This window comes from Esox lucius, chromosome 17, assembly GCF_011004845.1.
Source record: "Esox lucius isolate fEsoLuc1 chromosome 17, fEsoLuc1.pri, whole genome shotgun sequence".
Lineage (NCBI taxonomy): Eukaryota > Metazoa > Chordata > Actinopteri > Esociformes > Esocidae > Esox > Esox lucius.
The window spans coordinates 11,326,036-11,348,267 of record NC_047585.1 but is presented as its reverse complement, the minus strand read 5'-3'; the positions used below and the strand labels follow the sequence as shown (position 1 = coordinate 11,348,267).

General features: G+C 40.4%; 1 protein-coding gene across 2 annotated transcripts; it reads right to left on the bottom strand.

Annotated features, from left to right (window-relative positions):
• Window positions 1-322: 322 nt before the first annotated feature.
• tspan2a (tetraspanin 2a) lies at window positions 323-13,273 on the bottom strand. 2 transcript variants are annotated; one of them, XM_010866553.4, is made up of 8 exons: window positions 13,036-13,273; window positions 10,844-10,943; window positions 3,450-3,547; window positions 2,908-2,982; window positions 2,708-2,803; window positions 2,556-2,621; window positions 1,818-1,901; window positions 323-1,600 (listed from the first exon to the last, which is right to left on the bottom strand). In XM_010866553.4, the coding sequence occupies exons 1-8, from the start codon at window positions 13,102-13,104 to the stop codon at window positions 1,535-1,537; spliced, it is 654 nt and encodes a 217-aa protein (XP_010864855.2). In that variant the 5' UTR covers window positions 13,105-13,273; the 3' UTR covers window positions 323-1,534. The 2 variants fall into 2 exon arrangements, with proteins under 2 accessions (XP_010864855.2, XP_019900014.2); XM_020044455.3 differs by lacking the exon at window positions 10,844-10,943.
• Between the last annotated feature and the right edge of the window lie 8,959 nt (window positions 13,274-22,232).

The following is a 22,232-nucleotide window of genomic DNA, read 5'->3' as shown; positions in this document are numbered from 1 at the left end:
TCTATTAATTCATTTTTACAGTAGGTCACAATTTAAATTGAATTAACTGGTTTAATATACCCATGAATGTTATGCATCTGACTTATTTTAGACAATGGACATTTTTTTTGAAGCATTACTGCATCAAAGTGGACAGCCTCCCAAACTGAATCATTTCAAGTCATCAAACACAGGAAATGACTGTTACATCAGGTTTTATGTCTAGTTCTGTATGTGTTGTGTGTCTATCAAATAAACATTTTAAATGTGTTTTGCTCTCTGTTGAATGGTCTTAATTTTAAGTTCTCTCAGGCAATCACTTATTAACAAAGAATAGGAAGAGTTCTTGTTACCGTTTATTATACAGAATTAAGAAACCGCTAAAAAAATGAACATGCATTCAGTGTTCTTTGACCTTAGTAAAACCTGAATCTACATCATGGTCTGTGACTATATAAAACAATTTAAACGATATATACAGCAAGGTCTGTATCACTAAAGTGACAGATTGCCCAATTAATGTACAGACCTGTTTGAGCAGGCACACGCAGCTTTTATTGAATTTGAGCTGTAACCCTAAACCCCCAAGATACAGACTGAACAAAATCCTGACTTGCTGAAACAGTTCTCACTTTGAATGCCTACAGGACAAATACCTGAATAATCTACACTTTAGAAGGGGAGACAATTACAGGATGACAGTACAGCATGTCATAAAATGTAGCTGCCTCCCTGACCGAGAAATATTGAGGATAACAGTAATTTGGAATGTCAGTCAAGTTGAAACTGGCTCTTTTAGGATTTTAGGCCCACACTTCAACTACTTCTGACAGAGCAGTCATTTGCAGATGGGGCTTTTAAGGGAAGAAATACAGGTTGTTAGAAATAATAGCATATGCAGCTGCAGTGAGAATATATTGTTTGGGCATGTCTATTAGGCATTTAAGATGCTTCAAAGGTGCAAGTTTCAACAACAGTTATTTAAAAGACTGGAGAAGTTATCTAACTGTAATTTCAACAACCACACAACTGGTGACTATAGTAGCACTAAACACACAATTGACCTCTTAAGCTTAGGTTTTCAATGACCTCAAATAAATAAATACTGTTAAAAACAGCAGCAAAAACATATTTACAACAATGCTCCTCAGCCATCCAATTCCTAGCAATGTGGGAAACTTAACATCTTCGTGGAACACTAGCAGCGTTAGAAGGGAATGCAGAAAATAGAAATGTATTTCTCAGAGTAGAGAGCCAAATGTTTGGAGGAGAACCAGTTATTTAAGTAACAGAAATGCCAAAGGGGAATGAGGTGATCCGGTCTACTGGCTCCACACAGGTTAGGCCTCAGTCCAGGGGATGTCATGGTGATATTTTGGTTATGTGCTCTCACACCCGAATTACCAAAGGACCCCTGGACTTGTACCTTTAGTGTTAAAAGAAAGCTCCCCAATCCTCCAGCCCACATTTGATAAACCCCTCACTGTTTAGGCATTGTGATTGGGCAGGGCTGGTGAGTCTGTCAGCCTGCAGGGCTGAAAGTGTCTGGGTGTTTCTAGATCACCTCCCTGTTGTTGCGAATTGCACAGCAGAGGACCATGCTGAAAATCATACCAATGATCTGAGGAAAAAACGACAAAAATCAATATTAGTCAAGTATAAGCTAGTAATGCAGTGGAATTGGACCAAGTTGGACCAAAATCTTTATCAGATTTCTGTGTGTTACTCGGCGACACACAAAACAAATCATAACAAGAGTAGCCACTCCCTCAGCAGCAGCAAATGGGAATCCTAATAAATGCTAAAATACCATATAAGACAATGTAATGGAGCCTTACCATGACACCTGCTACACCAATCCCCACATAACCAATAATGTTGAGCTTTTCATTGAAAAAGTCCATTATCGCAACGAGACAGTCCTTTGAAACACAAATAGCATATAGAAAAATGAGACTTACAGCAATGACAACAATGAATATTATTAGTATTACATTATTCATCCAACCATTCACTATTCTTTACAAATAAGAGTACATTTAGGGCCAAGTAGAGCCTACATCATCCCTGATGTTACCGTACCTATAACTAGATTAGATAAGTAAATGTCACAGGTGTTGTCTCTTTAGGCCACTAGGCTATAAATAGCAGTCCATATACAATGGCCACATTACTCTGAGGAAGACACCAGCTGGACATCGAAAAGTCAGTCACTTCATATATACTATCATGGATTGATTCCTATTCATATATACTACAAAAAGATTGATTCCTGCCTGTTTTGTTGTGTGCTCCAACTAACCCTTGCCTCAAACTAGGCCTTTTTGGTAGTTTTCCATAGTACTTTCGTAGATTTTTTGTCCCTGTTGTTGAGCATCCCTCCTATCCTTTGTTTGCGGAGGCGCGTAGCCCACCTGAACTCTAGATTAGACTGGTGTTGTGTTATTGTAATATGTACCCTTAATAAGCCTGCAGTAATTGCAGTGAGCAGGAGAAAAACTAGTGTGAGTGGTGTTACACTGCCACCTAGAGGGAAATATGATACTGCACAGAGGAAGAACAAAGACAAGCCGTACCTTGGTGTCATCCTCAGCATCAGTACACAGAGAAAGGTTAGACGTGGAGTCACTACAGCAATTTAGCTACAAAAAAAAAATAGATATATATATACATAATTATCCAGAAACACATCGACAATGTGAGCAGTAGAAAATGCTGTTTTACTCACCACAGTGTGGTAATTGGCCACTATGGCCGTGCGGTTGGAACTTTCAGAGCTTTCCATGATAGATTCACTGTAGAACTTTTGAACATCATCGATGATCTAAAACATAGATTTAAAATTTGTTGGAGATTGTAGTATGAACAAGGGGTTGCCTTTCATTAAAGTTTGACCAATTATCAGAACATTGATTGCAGTAGATTTACCTTCTCTTTGTTCATGAATCCAAACACACCAGCAGCAACCTCTGCACCGAAGATAACGATAAGGCAGGCAAAGAACTACAAAACACAGAGGGCAGTTTTCATCCAATCAGTCCCCTGCACATATGGTAAATAGCAGCTTAGTTTTGCTAGTATGCTGGTTTGCTTATGCAAGAGAGGTCCTGTGTTCATCCAACACAGTTGGGTTGGACTTTGTTATAATTCCATTCCATTGACACGTGAGCTATGAAATGTACAATGAGGGGACCGCAGGTATCATAAGTGAGAGCATCTGACAAGCAACCAAAAGACTAAATTGAATCCCTGAGCCAACAAAGTAAAACATCTGTGATTCTGTCCCTGAGCAAGGGTGTAAATCCTAACTCCTCCCAGGTTTGTTTCAGTGAATGAAAACATGTTCTCAGTCAATTTAATAAGCACAATGTTAATGGAACGAGACAACAGGTGACCCGCTTTTGATATCCTGTGCAAGGAACCGGAGTCTGGGTGCCTCTAGGTCTGTAAAACTCCCAATAATTACCTACCGAGGCGAGGAGACACTGTGACTCCTTCAAAGTTCCACAGCAACCAAAGAATCCCACCAGCATCATGATCCCACCTGCACCAATCAGGATGTACACGGCTAACGGAAAAACACAGATGGGCAGGATGCATTTCAGTGAATCAACAGAAGGTGGCAGCATTAGGCAAATGGAACATACTATGCAAAAATCTACATTGCCCTCTGTAATTAGTTAAGCATTTCTCTTTGAGATGGATTTGAAATTTGGCAATTAGGTTAAAGTAAACCATACAGTCCATATGTATTTATGCATATCATGATTGTCATCTTGACTTGCATTAACCCATCTTTGGTCCTTTTGTTGTCTGACAAAATAACAGACTCCAAATGCAAAAATCAATACTTGGGATCTAAACTAGACATTGACAGCTCAAAACGAGGATGCAAACAAACTCCAAACAGAACAACAAAAACTTGTGTCACTGTTTTATACACATTCCTCCTTATTTCAGGGTACCAAAAAGTATTGGGAAATTTGGCTTGACAGATATTTCTGGTATTTCAGGTCTGATCTACAAAAGACCTCTACGGTGGTTGACAAATTAATGCACACCATAATGAAAAATATAAATAAATAAATGTCAGACCTATCAGGAACACTTTTCAGGATCTGCAGCATAACACTTGTGGAATATGTTGGAGGGTTCTAATGATTTGGACTTCTAAAGCTGCCACTGGTTCACTTTTCCTCATTTACTGGTTCACTTGCCTTCATATTTACCCAACAGCTAACAGCAGCTACAGAATTAGTAATTGTAAAGAAACAATGACTGATAAAGTACAAGCAAATCCCTCCAAACTCATTGGATGGTGCTTCATCACAGCAAGCCAATGACCCCAAACAGTTTTGTGCCATAGTTATTAGGAAGGCAAAAAGACCTGAAAACCAAAAACAACTGAAGATGGTTTTAGGTAATTGCTTGCAAAGGATATCCCACCAATTTTGAAACATTCTTGGAGCACATTTTTGGCCATCACTAAGAGGTGGAAGGGGTACAGCACCACCCAGGACTTGTATAGATCAGGCTGTCCCTCCAAACTGGATGACCGGGCAAGCAGTAAATTGATCAGTGAGGCTACCAAGAAGCCAATGATAACTATGAATGAGCCTCGGGACTTCATCGCAAAGACACATGACAATGACCCAAAGCACACTGAAAGCAACCGAACAGGGGCTGAAGGACAAGATTAATGTCCTTGAGTGGCCTAGCCAGAGCCCCGACTTAACAATTATGCATGTAAGAATGGGAAAATATTGCACAATATTTCAAAGAGACTCAGCTGTAATTCAAGCACAGGGAGGTTCCACCAAGTATAAACTCAAGGGGGTGTTCACTTATCCAAATAGGGAATTTTACAGGAGTGTTTAATAAAAAAATGTATTACTTGGATATTGTGGGTTACTGTGAGTAAATAAAGTCAGATTTTGATGTTTTCATTTCAGTCTGTAAGGCAACAAAAATAAATTTAGAAAAGTCTGTGGTGGCTTTCTAAACCAACAGTATATGTGGCCTCAGTTGTTTCAATGTCAATGTCAACTTTATTTATAAAGCACATTTAGAACAACTGTCGTTGACCAAAGTGCTGTACAGGACAAAATAAAGTATGCAAAATATATGAAGTTTACAGGTAAAGAATTAACATAGATACACATAAGACACAGACAACAGAGCAGCAAAGACATTTAGTGCCAGCTCGAGTAAAAGCCCGAGTAAAAGCCCGAGTAAAAAGATGTGTCTTCGGCAATGACAAAGTAGTCCAGGCTCCGGTCTCTGGTGTACATGTACTGCTGCAGCATGGATTCAAACCACACCCAGTTCTCTTAAAAGACAAATCTCTTTCAATAAAGTCATAAATGACATAAATGTCTTTAAATAAGCGTTTATTTGAGATCATTTTTATCTGTCCTAAAGTTTTGGCACCCCGAATTTAGAGGAATGTGTACAAAAAATAAAAGCTGATGATAATAATTTAACTTCATAGTGCAGTAACATGGAAAAGTTCTCCCCATGGAACATGTTTCATTTATCTTGTTACATATTTAGACATTAATATCTAAGCTAAATTCAAATCACATTTGTAGGTAATGTGGAATCTGAGCATTAACAATTACAATGTGAATGTACGTTTCATTGTAGGTGAATGTGCCTAGATAATGAGAACAACAGAAACCTCTCTGTTTAGATTATCTCTCTGTAGGTTTTGCTCTACTAACCCCAGGAATGTTTTACATTGACCATTTGGCATGGGGGTTACGGTCTTGGAAACCTGATCTTTGCTAGGTAGACACACCCTTCAATGTATATATCAGCTTGTAACCAACATTACAGTGAGAAGAGATTGAGTGAGATGAGATGTCCGTCACCTCAGGAACAAGACTTTCTAATGCTGCAATAAATAATATACTTTCTCTCTCCCTTGACAAACGGGTTTGCGATAATTATTACAACCACTATACGAAACGGCTGATTTCTAACAATAATGGTAAACCAATTTAACAAATCACACAAAACAAATGTAATTGTGAAATCATTTACGCAATAGAATATCTACTGAAATGCGACTTCCCAGGGGGGAAAGTACACCCCTCACTTCAATAGTTGACGTTGCCACCATTGGATGAAATAACTTAATGTAGCTGTTTCCTCTAAATGTCTGTCAGTCTCTGACATCTACCGTGAAAAAATTTACAATTTTGCTTAAACTGTGAACACCCCCCGTTGCTTCATGTTAGAAGGCTTTCTTGCAAGCACGGCCCGGTTGAACTCCCCTCCAGTTTTTTGATGTTCAAACTCGTCACTGAACAATATTCAAAGTGACTCTTGGTTGTTTTGAATACATTTTGCAAACCCTGAATAGCCATTTGTTGCTAAACAAAGCCAGTGCTTCTGAATTTGCAACAATGTGTTTCTCTGTAAGGCCATCCAAATGAATTTACTGTTATGAGATGTACCTCTACAGTACATGTGCTTCCGGGTTGCTCAGTCAGTAATGCGTGGTGCTTGCAACATCAGGGTTGTGGGTTCCATTCCGGGGGAGGGAATGGGGGAGGGAACAGTATAAAACCAGTATTAAAATGTATGCACTCACTACAGTAAGTCACTTTGAATTAGTGTGTGTGGTAAATGCATTAACTGAAAAAAATATTGATTTCCCACAATGTTCATCTATAAACATTGTCCAGTGTCATATACATTACCTGTTCATACACCTGCCTGAGCGACATACCCCTCTGGACACATAAGAAAGCCTGACAGAAACTAGGCTCTGCCGGGGCATTATCTGCTTTAGTGTCACAGTCACCACAGCACTATGACTGGGCCTAGGACAATGTCACCTCACCCCCCCTGTGGCGCTCCCCCATAGCCCCTTGGGCCAAGCCCTTGCTACCTGCCCTGCCCTGAGACAGGGGAACAGGGAGTGTCTCAAGAGCATAACGTTACACCAGGCAAATCCCTCCTGACAACGGATTCAGAGACTAGTCGGCTGCACAGGCAGGAACATCTATGGCTGCCTAATTAAACCACATGGGGATCTGTGCTGCAAGGAGGTTGTTTTCGTTGCTAAATAAAAAATAAAAGACTGGAGGTGAACCGAAGCAGCCCTGCCGCGGCTGGGGGAGGAAACTAGAAACGTGAGAGCAGACTCATCTGCTGCTCAGGCTCTGGAAAACACCATGGGACAAAACAGGCACCTTGCTTTAAACAAATCCGGCAACACCACCCAAACACATGTAAAAGCGTTGCTTCAAGACGGCTGCAATACCTAAGCACTTCTACACTGTTCCTATTGTTGGATGTTATCAGTGGGGAGTGGAAATGTTCCGGTGTTTAGCTTGAAAGCCGGCTCATTCGGTAGAATCTGGCTGCTCCCCCACGGTCCTGTCTCAGCTTACATAGATACAGAGGAACAGAGGTGACAGAATGGAAAGTGAATCATCCCTAGGGAATGCTGCCACCTTGCCCCTATATAGCAACTCTCAATGTTCCGTCTGGTCAGGTTTCCTCTGTACAGTGGCAGTATGAGTACTGCTATGAGGCTTTCCAAAGATAATGTACAGTTAGGTCCGGAAATATTTGGACACTGACAGTTTTCAGAATTTTGGCTCTGTACGCCACAACAATGGGTTTGAAATTAAACAACTGAGATACAATTGAAGTGCAGACTTTCCGCGTTAATTCAAGGGGTTGAACATAAACATTATATGAAACGTTTAGGAATTGCAACCATTTTCATACACAGCCCTTATTTCATGGCCTCAAATGTAATTGGACAATAACACATAAATAAAATGTTGTTTTTAATACTTAGTCGAGAATCCTTTGCAGGCAATGACTGCTTGAAGTCTGGAATGCATGGACATCAACAAACACTGGGGTTTCTTCCTTTGTGATACCCATTCACACCTGAGACCTTGTAACACTAACAGGTCACATGACACCAGGGAGTGAAAATGGCTAATTGGGCACAATTTGGACATTTTCACTTAGGGGTGTACTCACTTTTGTTGCCTGTGGTCTGGACATTAATGTCTGTGTGTTGTGTTATTTTGAGGGGACAGCGAATTTACACTGTTATACAAGCTGTACATTCACTACTTTACATTGTAGCAAAGTGTCTTTTCTTCAGTGTTGTCACATGAAAAGATATAATCAAATATTTGCAAAAATGTGGGGGGTGTACTCACTTTTGTGAGATACTGTATATCCTTATACACTTCAGAATTCATCTGGCTGCTTCTGTCTTCTGTCACATCATTAATAAACACTAGTGACCCAGTGCCACTGGAAGCCATGCATGCCCATGTCATCATACTGTCTCCACCATGTTTTACAGATGATGTGGTATGCTTTCGGATCACGAACCGTTCCAAGCCTTCTCCATACCTATACAGGTATAGGTTGATCTTAGTTCCATCTGTCCAATGAATGCTGTTCCAGAACTGGGCTGTTTTTTGGCAAAATCTAGGCTTTCTATTCTTGAGGCTTATGAATGATTTACACTTTGTGGTGAACCCTCTGTAGTCCTACATCCTGGAGAGTGTTCTTCACTTGGCTTGATGTTGTGAAGGGGTTTCTCTTTATTATGGTAAGGATCCTACGATCATCCACCACTGTTATCTTCCATGGATGTCCAGGCCGTTTTATGTTGCATAGCTCACTAGTGCATTTGTTTTCCCTCAGAATGTACCAAACGGTGGATTTGGCCACTCCTAATGTTCCTGCTAGCTGTCTGATGGATGTTTTTTTGCAGCCTAAGGATGGCCTTTTTCATTTGCATTGAGAGCTCCTTTGACTGCAAGTTGTGGGTTCACAGCAACAGCTTCCAAATGTGAATGCCACACCTGGAATCAACTCCAGACATTTTACCTGCTTAATTGATGAAGAAATAACAACGGAATAGTCCACACCTGTCCATGAAACAGCTTTTGAGTCAACTGTCCAATTACTTTTGGTCCCTTGAAAAAGAGGGGGCTGCATATTAAAGAGCAGTAATTCCTAAACCCTTCCTCCAATTTGGATGTGAATACCCTTACATTAAAGCTGATAGACTGCACTTTAAGCCCATATTCATTATTTAAATGTGAATATATACAAACAGACAGAATAACAAAATTTGTGTCCAATTATTTCCAGACCCAACTGTATATTGTTCCCAAGCCTTCCTAGGAATAAGGACAAAGCACGTTCAATATAGGTGCTATGATATGGTGTTTTCGTAATGGGATGGGATTGATCCTGACAAACAATTATGGATGCAACCAATACAGTTTTGAGTTATATGTATTAATTCTGCTGCTGTTCTATATTTAAATATATTGTTGTTCATTGATTTTATCCTCTTAGCTGCAGTGTCCATGTGTACATTTGATAAAATCTCAGAATCACTTGAAAACAACTCCATATTTGGTTTGATGTTACTGAAAGGTTATTTGGCCCTTAAAAAATAAAAAAAGAACATGCTCACGTTGATTCTATAGATTCTTGGATAGGACAGCAGTGGCTAATCTTTTCTGATGTTTGTATATAAAACCATGGATTAACATTTCTCTTGACCCATAAACTACTTTCAAGGTGAGGAGCCATTTAACATGGTTGTAAAATCTAAATGTCCCTTTAATGTGCATTGCATTTTACTAGTTTTAACTTTGCTTCAATTTGGCAGAAAGTTCCAGGGGTCAAATTACAATATATGCTACAGGGTTTCCAATGCTTGCTTCATTTGTTTGCAAAAGGACAGGGGATCCATATACTGTACATTAAGTATACCACATTCAGCGACACAATTCCATAGATTATGTCAATAGCTGGTGTGACATTTTCATAAAAAGCCTAAACCAACGACATAGTGTCATCATTCCCATTTACATTGCAAACATTATGCCATTAGATAACACACACAAACCCACAAGGGTTGGGCAATACCCAGGTCTAATGCAACTACATTTAATATAACCGTCATTGAAGAGAGGCATCAGATCCCAGTATCACAATGTGCAATGAATGATGCAATGTTTGATGATATCATGACTCCTCTGGCTGATGGGAGTGGTGGTTGCTAGGAGACAGTAGCCTCAGAGCCCGCCCAATGGGAGCAGCAGCCAACTGGGTGAAAGCATTGTGAAGAGCTGATCAAGTGAAGTCACCATTTTAGGTCATGCAAGTAAAAGAGAGTAACAAGAATAGGCTGCATTCAACTCATGTCAATGTAGAAGCCCTATTGAGCGAGAAGCTAAATTGAACAGATCACTGATTTGAAGTCTACCTCACACTGAATGTTGAGAGGTCACTTGTAACAGAGGATTTGCTCTTTGAACAGACAATGGCTTATATATTGATTGGGACTTGAGGGAACATATGTTATTATATGATATTTAACTTTTCAATTTATTGGACGGTTGGGAGAAACGTCCCGCTGTGCACCTTCATTTCAGGGAGCTTGTGGGAAATGTGTTTGTTGTTGCAAGAATAAACCTAGGATTATGGCCTGCAAAGGGACCCTCTTTAGGTGCAGACTCATATTAGAATGACCTCTCAACCATTATTAAATGTTCATGTCATGGTTTGCAGGTTCCTATGGGAAATGAACAATAGCAGGTTCATTAATAGTCGGGTTCAAAAAAGTAGGAAGATACCCACACATTTAATAACGTAGACTACTAGAAAACTACTAGTTAACGTTTTACGTCACTGGGCCGTGTTCAGTCATTTGCTAAAGCTTTGTCAAACAGAGTAGATGTCAGAATTTTGCAACACTGTCTTTATGCCATACTGACTATGACTGATAACCAAGTTTAGTATAGTTAACCCAATAGAGCTTGTGTGGAGGGTAGGTATACCCATGAACTAGCCTCACCTATAAAGAATGTATCTGGAGCTTCACCATTCAAAAGCTGGACTGTCTCTGGATCAAACCTCAGCCATAATCCCAAGGCCAACACCAATGAGCCAGACAGCTGGGAGGAAGAAAAGGATACAAGATATCAGGCATTTCCATACACCCAATATTCCTTGAAAAAACTATTACAGAAATAAATGAATTAATGAATCATCAACACAGGCAATATACCCTGGCACACCACATTGGAAATCAATAAACCCATTTGGCGCAAAATGTAATATTTGACACAAATGTACATTTTGTCAGACAGACCCTTTTTCTAAAGCATTCATGTTGCATACTAAAGATGCTGTACGGACCGACTAGTGTGTGTGTGAAGATGTCACACAGCATTAGTCACCATGAGTCCTTTGCCAGAACAGCCAATTGATCAAAACCCAATAACACAAGGTGGTGTCTGCCGTGACTCCATGTGACAATGTCACATGCGCTGCCTGGCTCTTTGTAGAGGATTGGGTGAACACTCAACACTAAAAAAAGTTGCCTTCTGAAAGAAAAACATAAAGAAAAGGCTGTTCTCATAACAATGAAAAGTGAATTTGAAATGAATTAGCTTCACAACATCCTAAACCCCTGTGTCCACAGGGTCCTAATAAAATCCATACACCTTGTAAAATCTATTTTATTATTACAACATAACAAGATTAACTAGATGTAATAAATTAGTAAATGCTAAATAGTATGTTTTTAACCACTGGGGACTTAGGCCTGTGGGGCAGTCAGAGCAGTCACTAAGGTCAGTGTTCTGTTGAAACCTCAAATGGTAATAAGCAGTGGGTAAACTGATCTATGTGCGCACAGCTAAAACCCAGACAGGACCACCCGTGGTTTTCAGCCACAAGCTGTGCCAGTCTCACATGCCCACAGTATGTCCTCTCCCAACTAAAATCTTGGGCTCACCGTACAGTAGTGGCTTTTTGTCTTTTAACCGGACACAAAGGGCTGCTGTCTGACAAAGTGACACAACTCATTTGTGGACAACCAATTGTCTTATAAATGGCAGATAGCTCTGGTCCCCACATTCTGAGCTCCGGTCCCAACGTTCTGTAGCAGTAACTGTAATAGCCTTCCAATCATAATTAGAAAATTGTGCATTTGTTTAGTCAGAACTGTTTCAAATTGGTCAAAAAGTTTGATGTTTGGAAAACAATGCTAAAACTGGTTTTAAAACTGTTAAGTTTTTTTTGTAAAAAAACAATTGTGTCGGTACAGCTGAGAGCATTGATTGTTCCCTATATTATTTGGGTAAAATGTTTAACTGTGGGCAACCATGATATTCTCAGAACTTGCAGGGCCTGTGGACATAATTTATTCTAAAACAACAACAACAACAACAGACAACATTATGTTGACGCCAAAACAAGTTTCCCACGGAAAAGGCTGATAGAAAGTCACGTAACAATGACAAATTGTTCGCGGAAGGGGATAGGAAATGTGGTACGCCAATGTAACTATGTTGGAAGTATAGAAACAAAGTGCAGTTCTGTGACAAGTTCAAGAGGCTAAGGGGTGTATAAATCAGAAGCGTCTACTGTCTACAACAATCTTGTGCATGCTTCTGTAGCTGTTAAATCGTACCATTACATGAACCCTCACACTAATAACTCAGATAACATTTTATGTGGAGGTTAATTCACCCTTTTTGTCCACACTGAACTTTTCAGATGAATTCAGTCCAGCAAAAAAAAAAAATGGAGCTTAGAATGACAGTTATCTACAGTAAAGCGACAGCTCATAATAGGTTTTACCATATAACCTCCTCGAAGACATGTGGCTACACACAATATAACGAATACGTTGATTAGTATCTGTGCTCCCGGGCATACCTATCCTCGCGTCTGTCAGTGTCAAATAGTGTGAGAGAAAGCGTGAAGAGAGGTTTGTTAAGAATTCCAGCCACCAAAGTAGGCTAAGACTATGAGATAACGATTAGCCAACGTTGATAGAAATCCAAAAACGAACGATATTGCACAGACCTAGAGGAAATGTAGCTACTTTCTGTCCCGACTGACAGAAGAATATACAATTAATACAGATACAACCAGTATATGAGAGACACTTGCTGCAAATACCATGAGCAATTAATAAGCAATCATTATAAAAACAACCATGTTTTATTGACAGATCGATAAAGAATCCACACTCACCCAGAATATGAGGTTGAAAATTAATAGCAGATATTTCACGCATTTCATCCCACCTTGAACTTTACTCATGATTTCAAAATGTATTTGAATCAGTTTCTAATCGAATCAATTAAAGGATGAAAGGAACACCGTGAGACTCGGTTTCGGTTAGAAATGATTGGACTTGGTCTTTGGACATCAACCACACTCCCCGCGCTGCAATCTCAAACTACAACATTGGTGAGACTCAGCGTTTGGAACCTCCCACCTCAGTCATTGGTTTGTGGATGGTATTGAGGTTAATCAAATACCCCGTGGCGAAAATACTGCACCCCAATTAAGTTAAAAAAGGCTAGTAGCCAATCAACGTTTCATATCAACACGTTGCCATTTTACATCTCTTTTGTTACATTGTTTTTGTTTCTTGTTACAGACCTACCACTAGGCTACACGTTAGTGATACTGATTAAGTTCCATTTGTTATTGTACGCTTAGATATGTGAAATGTTTATTATAAGCTTAATATTCTTCAAATTCAGCAGTGTCACTGAATACATTGCCATTTTGCATACACCTGGCTTAGGTTCAATAGCAGATGATGTTTACAGTTCCTGCTTCCAGAAACTTAGAGTGCAAATGTTTACTCTAACAACTATTTACTCAAGACGGAGTGCATTATGCCAAAAGTAAGCAAGACTAAGATACCTACAGCAAGATGCTATAGTTCTAATGACAAAAACACATCTATATTAATATATTAAAACACATCTTAATTATAAACAATTTTGAGGCATAGTTTCCTATGGTCTTTTATCTACAATCATATAATCTGTTTAATATGGAAATAGTCCCATAAATACTTCATTATGCCCAAAACACTGTCATGAACTCATCTTCACTCAAGGTTGAGTCTGCTGTAAAGAAATGTTGCTCACCAACTCATATTAAATGGTAGGACACAATGTGGTTGAACATGTTTTGATGAATCAAACAATTGGGTATTGAATTTCCATCAAATATAAAAGATGACATTCACTGAGAAAACAATTTGAGGAAATAAGTTAGAAAGATAAAAATGGATTTGATTCTGACAAATTACCTGACAGCTTAAGTTGATTTGACTTTTTCCCCATATTAATTATATGCTTCCTCACTGAATAAATTCTATAGTCAAGGGTTCAGTTTTATTTTAAAAGCCTAACAATTGTTTGGAAACATAAGCCAACGCCATCTAAAAATCAATGCGGTCATCAGGGCATGTAATTTTTATTTTATTTCAAAATCCCTTAAAATCGACAATATATTTGCTTTCATGCTACTTAAGGTGATATGGTCAATAAAATCCGCTCTCATGGCGACAACTTCCATAGGCTTTTAGCTAGTAGTTGCTTAAATTAGCTTGTAATAGCTGTTTAAAGAGAACTGAAACATGGATTACAGTTTCCTCTGGGGCAGAGACTAGTTTCCCAAATATCTTATGTTTGGACATACTGTCCGTTGGAATTAGGTGTTGGGGTATTCATTTATTAATTTGTGTCAGCAAAGGTCGCAGCTATCTCCACCCAATACTAATAACCAGTTAGTTGGGCTGTGGAGAGGTAAACAGCAACCTCTGCCGACTGTATGGCAGAATGCTCTTTCAAACTCTGGTATATCCTCACTTGAAATACATTTTCATCCAATGGTTTTGCCAACTCAAGATTTAGGCTCCTAGCATCGTTTATTAAATTGAGCAAAATTGAAAATACAATAATTTCTCAAACTTTTATTTTCAGGAAAATGTATGTTTTAAAACAATAGGCTCCCCTACAATCAAGGGTTACATTTTGAAGGAACATGGCTGAACTCAGCTGAGGTCAGAATGGAAACTTGGGGGAGCTGAGCTCTGGTACTTCCAATGAGCAGCAGTTAAAATTTTAAATACAACAGGCGTTATTATGCGCTGAATTTACAATCATGTGCTCCAATCTATGGTCACTGAAAGCAAGTTTGGAGATCTTAACGCGTTCGTAACTTCACACCAGGCACTGTTCTAAAATATACTAGTTTCAGCGCCATAGAGTGCGCTGTATTTATACGGACGTCCCAGAACGGGTATAACAGGTATCTGCAGAAGCGCAAAAATGCACAATATGGAATATCTGCAGACCACAAGTCGGGGGCGTTATTTAGTATGGGGGTTCCTGAATATTAAGATACGCCCACAGATGTTCGCCATTGGTCAGTTAATATGGGACTTCCGGAAAATTAAGTTACGCCCACTGATGTTTGCCATTGGTCAGTTTGGGGACATCCTGGTTTCACTCACGGTTCAACGCTAGGTGTGATGTATGGGTATGACGTCAGTACATTGAGTGTACTACAGGTGCTGGTCATATAATTAGAATATCATCAAAAAGTTGATTTATTTCAATAATTTCATTCAAAAAGTGAAACTTGTATATTATATTCATTCATTACACACAGACTGATATATTTCAAATGTTTATTTCTTTTAATTGTGATGATTATAACTGACAACTAATGAAAATCCCAAATTCATTCATCCTTTTTTCATTCATCTTCTTCCGCTTCATCCGGGGCCGGGTCACGGGGGCAGCAGTCTAAGCAGAGATGCCCAGACTTCCCTCTCCCCAGACACTTCCTCCAGCTCTTCTGGGGGGACACCGAGGCGTTCCCCGGCCAGCCGGGAGACATAGTCCCTCCAGCGTGTCCTAGGTCTTCCCCGGGGTCTCCTCCCGGTGGGACGGGCCCGGAACACCTTCCCAGGAAGGCGTTCCGGAGGCATCCGAAACAGATGCCCAAGCCACCTCAGCTGACCCCTCTCGATGTGGAGGAGCAGCGGCTCTACTCCAAGCTCCTCCCGGGTGACCGAGCTTCTCACTCATTTCGGCCGCCTGTATCCGGGATCTTGTCCTTTCGGTCATGACCCAAAGCTCATGACCATAGGTGAGAGTAAGAACGTAGATTGACCGGTAAATAGAGAGCTTCGCCTTGAGGCTCAGCTCTTTCTTCACCACGACAGACCGATACATCGACCGCATTAATGCAGAAGCTGCACCGATCCGTCTGTCAATCTCCCGTTCCATCCTTCCCTCACTCGTGAACAAGATCCCTAGATACTTAAACTCCTCCACTTGAGGCAAGCACTCTCCACCATCCCAAGTTCAAAACACCCCTTAATGATGAAAATGTTCTTGAGTTCCGTGACGTCGCCCGGTATGGCGCAGCCGGGGCCCCACCCTGGAGCCAGGCCCGGGGTTGGGGCTCGTACGCGAACGCCTGGTGGCCGGGCCTTTCCCCATGGGGCCCGGCCGGGCTCAGCCCGAACGAGCGACGTGGGGCCGCCTTCCCGTGGGCTCACCACCCACAGGAGGGACCATAAGGGGTCGGTGCAGAGAGGATCGGGCGGCAGTCGAAGGCGGGGGCCTAGACGACCCGATCCCTGGACACGGAAACTAGCTCTAGGGATGTGGAACGTCACCTCGCTGGCGGGGAAGGAGCCTGAGATGTAGTCGGGATCACCTCTACGCACGGCTTGGGCTCTGGAACCACACTCCTTGAGAGAGGATGGACTCTTCATCCCAAATTCAGTATCTCAGAAAATTAGAATATTACTTAAGACTAATACAAAAAAAGGATTTTTAGAAATGTTGGCCAACTGAAAAGTATGAACATGAAAAGTATGAGCATGTACAGCACTCAATACTTAGTTGGGGCTTCTTTTGCCTGAATTACTGCAGCAATGCGGTGTGGCATGGAGTCGATCAGTCTGTGGCACTGCTCAGGTGTTATGAGAGCCCAGGTTGCTCTGATAGCGGCCTTCAGCTCTTCTGCATTGTTGGGTCTGGCGTATCGCATCTTCCTCTTCACAATACCCCATAGATTTTTTATAGGGTTAAGGTCAGGCAATTGCTGGCTAATTAAGAACAGGGATACCCTGGTCCTTAAACCAGTTACTGGTAGCTTTGCCACTATGTGCAGGTGCCAAGTCCTGTTGGAAAATGAAATCTGCATCTCCATAAAGTTGGTCAGCACCAGGAAGCATGAAGTGCTCTAAAACTTCCTGGTAGACGGCTGCGTTGACCTTGGACCTCAGAAAACACAGTGGACCAACACCAGCAGATGACATGGCACCTCAAACCATCACTGACTGTGGAAACTTTACACTGGACTTCAAGCAACGTGGATTCTGTGCCTCTCCTCTCTTCCTCCAGACTCTGGGACCTTGATTTCCAAAGGAAATGCAAAATGTACTTTAATCAGAGAACATAACTCAGCAGCAGTCCAGTCCTTTTTGTCTTTAGCCCAGGGGAGACGCTTATGCTGTGTCTTGTTCAAGAGTGGCTTGACACAAGGAATTCGACAGCTGAAACCCATGTCTTGCATACATCTGTGTGTGGTGGTTCTTGAAGCACTGACTCCAGCTGCAGTCCACTCTCCCCCACATGTGAATCTCCCCCACATATTTGAATGGGTTTTGTTTCACAATCCTCTCCAGGGTGCGGTTATCCCTATTGCTCGTAAGCTTTTTTCTACCACATCTTTTCCTTCCCTTTGCCTCTCTATTAATGTGATTGGACACAGGGCTCTGTGATCAGCCAGCCTCTTTAGCTATGACCTTTTGTGTCTTGCCCTCCTTCTTCAAGGTGTCAATGGTCATCTTTTGGACAGTACCCAACTAATTTGCTAAGTTTCATTTAATGTAAATAATGCAAATTTCAGTATATTACTATCTATCTATGCAGCCATTCCAAGAGATGTGGTATTCTAGTATATTTAAACTGATGTTTGCTAACTAAGCAAGTAAATTATTTATGTAGCTGTGCTAACCTTAGCTAACTTTCTGTGAAATGGTTCTTTTATGTGGTCACTTGCCAGAGTCAAAGAAAACTATCTAGCCAACTGAAATTTCGACTTGGAACATGATGGGATGTTTTTTTCATGAGGGTGGATTTTTGAACGCCACAGATGGAACAATTAGCTGGAAGCAGTAAAAGGACGAAGTTCACAGACTATTTCCAAAGGTTAAATGTAGTAGCTTACTTAATTCCATGAATATGAAACTTTTTTGCTACAACCTTGTAAATGTGTAAAGAAAAACAGAGTGCAATGAAGTGCAAATCATTTAAACTCTATATTCAACAGAAAAGAGTACTAAGATAACATATCAAATGTTGAAACTGTGAAATGTTAATGAAAAAATATATACCCATTTTGAATTTGATGCCAGCAACACATTTTTTTAAAAACCTGTTGGGGCAGGGGCATGTTTACCACCATGTTGCATTACCTCTTCTTTTATCAGTACTCTGTGTTGGGAACTGAGGACACCAATTGCTGTAGAAAGTGAAAGGATAATGTAGTGGACATCATTGCATGGGCTCAGGAACACCTCCAAAAACAATGATCTGTGAACACAGTATGTCGCTGAATCCAAAAAAGCAAGTTAAAACTCTACCATGCAATGGAGAAACCATATATAAACAAGATCCAGAGCCGCCGCTGCCTTCTCTGGTCCTGAACTTATTTAAGATGGACTGAGGTGTGGAAAACTGTCCTGTGGTCTGACAAATCTAAATTTGAAATGCTTGGAAATCGTGGACGCTACGTCCTCCGGGGCTAAAAAGGAGATGGACAATTTGACTTGTTATCAGCGTAAAGTTCAAATGCCTGCATCTGTGATGGTTTCAGGGTGCATTAGTGCACATGGCATGGGTGATTTGCACATCTGTGAAGGCACCATTAATGATGAACAATATACAGTTGTGTTCATAAGTTTGTATACCTTGGCAGAAATTGTGAATTTTTTGAATTTATTTTTAAAATATGAGTGATCATGCATCTTTTATTTAAGGATAGCGATCACATGAAGCCATTTATTGTCAAATTGTTGTTTGGCTCCTTTTTAAATCATAATGATAACAGAAATCACCCAAATGTCCCTGATCAAAAGTTTACTTACCCTTGAATGTTTGGCCTTGTTACAGACACAGAAGGTAACACACACAGGTGAAAATGGCAATTCAGGGTGAATTGCACTGAGCAGACTTCATACTGAGACATGGGGAGCAGAAAATAACTTTCAAAAGACGTGTGTAACAAGGTAATGGAACTTTATGAAAATAGAAAAGGATATAAAAATATATCAAAAGCCTTGCAAATGCCAGTCAGTACTGTTCAATTACTTAATAAAAAGTGGAATATTCGTGGATCCCTTGATACCAAGCCAAAGTCAGGTAGACCAAGAAAGATTTCAGCCAAAACTGCCAGAAGAATTCGGGATACAAAAAAAAATCCACAGGTAACCTCAGGAAAAATCCAGGCTGCTATGGAAAAAGATGGTGTGATTGTTTAAAGGAGCAAAATACGACAATACAAAAATGAGCTGCATGGTCGAGTTGCCAGAAAGAAGCCTTTACTGCACCAATGCCAAAAAAGCCTGGTTACAATATGCCCGACAACACCTTGACACGCTTCACAGCTACACTGTAATTTAGAGTGACGAGAACAAAATAGAGCTTTATGGTCACAACCATAAGCGCTTTGTTTGGAGAGTGTTCAACAAGGCCTATAGTGAATAGAATACCATCACCACTGTGAAGCATGGTGGTGGCTCACTGTTGTTTTGGGGGTGTGTGAGCTCTAAAGGCATGGGAAATCTTGTAAAAATTGAAAATAATTTATGGCAAGATGAATTCAGCATGTTATTAGAAAATAATGGCAGACAATTTGCATTCTTCTGCATGAAAGCTGCACATGGGACGCTTTTGGACTTTCCAGCACAACAATGACCCTAAGCACAAGGCCAAGGTGACCCTCCAGTGGTTACAGCAGAAAATATTTAGAACTAAGGGTATGCAGACTTATAAACACGGGTCAGTAGATTTTTTTCTTTGTTGCCATGTTTTGTTCTATGATTGTACCATTCTGTTAAGACCTACAGTTGAATGTGAATCCCATAAGAAATAAAATATGTGTTTTGCCTGTTCACTCATGTTTTATTTACAAATGGTACATATATAATCAATTCTCCAAGGGTATGCAAACTTTTGAGCACAACTGTATTTAATTGAAAATTTCTGGTCGTCTTGCATGTATTTACATTTTTGGTCGTCTTGCATGAACCGCACATTTGAGATGACAGCACTGAGCCTAAGTCTGACAAGGTTGACACAAACCTTTTGTGGGATCTTTGACCATATGGAGCCAAAAGGTTAAGTGTACGTATTGTTGTGATCGTAAGAATGTCCATACATAAATTGGTGTGATTGTAAAAAAGTCCAACATAAAACCAAAGCGAAAGCATGAAATTAAATCTGCAAACTTACAAACACCTCTGTTAAGACTGACTAATATTCTTTGCTTGTACAAATCTAGTTTTACAATTCTTAAATACAACATCACTATCTGGCAGTTTCATCCTCCCAAGAAACATAACCGAAACCTTCTGGGAGGAGTGCTAATGTATCAGCCACAGGCAATGTGAACAACTGGAAATCAGGGAAACCAGAAATAGGCATCTGTTCAATTCTCATCTAAGTCTATTCTCTCTGCATGCATAGTGCAAACTGATTTTTATGTGCCTAGTCCATGCATGTAACTGTTATTTATTTATGTATTCTTGTATGCGCCTACACACTTGTGCTCCCAAATACTCAAACAGCCTTTCTTTATGGTCTTTTTTTTTGTAGTTCCAGGCCACACACAGTGATCATAAAATATGATGGACCGAACACAGCTATTAAATAACACATGCCAGACTGTAATATTTAAAGCAATATCTTGACCTAAATCACTGAAATATATTTTGCAGTTCGGACTGCCTTCTTCAGTTCAGGCCATATGCTTTCAACGGTATTCATGTCTGGAGACTGAGATGGCCATTGTAAAACACTGGTTCTGTGGTCCTGCCACCATTTCTGCATTGATTTTGATGCGTGTTTTGGGTCATTACTTTGTTGAAAGGTTCATTCACCACATCTCAATCTCTTTGCAGAGGCAATCAGGTTTTGGACTAAAACACCCTGGGAGTTGGTGGAATAAATTATGCCATGATCTTAACCAGAGCCCTTGGACCACTAGTTGCAAAACGGCCCAAAGCGTCAACTAACCACCACCATTTTTACTGTGGGTATAAGATGCTTTTTCTATGCAGTCACATTTTGTCGCCAAATATGCCAATGTTAAAAGTTACATTCTTTCTCATCAGACCACAACACATGATTCCAATTGTTGTTCCAAAAACACTTGGCCAAGTTCAGGGTGTGCAATTTGTGGGTTAGGTTCAGTAAAGATTTCTGTTGTGAAAACCTTCCACAGAGCTTGTTGACATGGATGTGGCATCTAAAAGATGATTTTGAGACTTGTTAACTCCAAGATTCCACCAGACTGCAGTTCTTAAACTGTGAGCCTTGGATTTTTTGCCTCCCTCACAATCTATCTTTTTTGTGTGAGGACAATATGCAAATTTGCAACTTTTCCATACCTTTGCACACAACTTTAGTTTATTGCCCTGACTGTGCTTTGTGGTATTTTGTTTATTGCCCTGACTGTGCTTTGTGATCGCCCCCCTGGTGCCCCATGTCAGAAAAAAGTGCATCAAAAGTGCCCTCTTGGATGCCCCCATGGTAAATAAAACATGATAAAGTACCCTCTTGGATGCCCCCATGGTAGATAAAACATGATAAAGTACCCTCTTGGATGCCCCCATGGTAGATAAAACATGATAAAGTGCTCTCTACAGTGTCCCACTGGATAATGTTTTCTCCACTGGACGGGCACCCAGAGAGCACTTCATCATGTTTTTTTGCACCTTGGAGGGCACTTAACCACATTTCCTCACAAATAGGGGCACCCTAGAGGGCACTGCATCACAGTTTCTCCATTGGAATGGCAGTGTCCTCCCTATATGCTAGAAAATGTGTTGGTCTGTAAGTGCTCCTACATGCAAGACAATATGCTCTCATGGGATGCCTCTATGGTGGGAAATGCCCTCCTGGTGCCCCCTGTTTTTATACATCCTTTTAAAAAACTGTTTAGTGGCAGCATGATTTTACTTCTATTTCATTTCTGTTTGGAGCCAATAACAACATCCAGACAGCTTTTAGAATCGATAGCATGTAGAAGGTTTAACCTTCACATCCCACTACAGTGTGTGAGGTTGGTTACATAGCAGTATGTGTTACATTTAAACCAATGGAAAGATTGCTGCTTAC

What these genes read in the sequence shown, in the direction of transcription:
- tspan2a (XM_010866553.4), bottom strand. Translation starts at nt 13,104, where the DNA reads ATGAGTAAAGTTCAAGGTGGGATGAAATGCGTGAAATATCTGCTATTA. An exon ending in TGGCCAATTACCACACTGTG is followed by an intron (nt 2,622 to 2,707) that starts GTGAGTAAAACA and finishes TTTTTTTTGTAG; the next exon opens with CTAAATTGCTGTAGTGACTC. An exon ending in TTGGTGTAGCAGGTGTCATG is followed by an intron (nt 1,601 to 1,817) that starts GTAAGGCTCCAT and finishes TTTTTTCCTCAG; the next exon opens with ATCATTGGTATGATTTTCAG.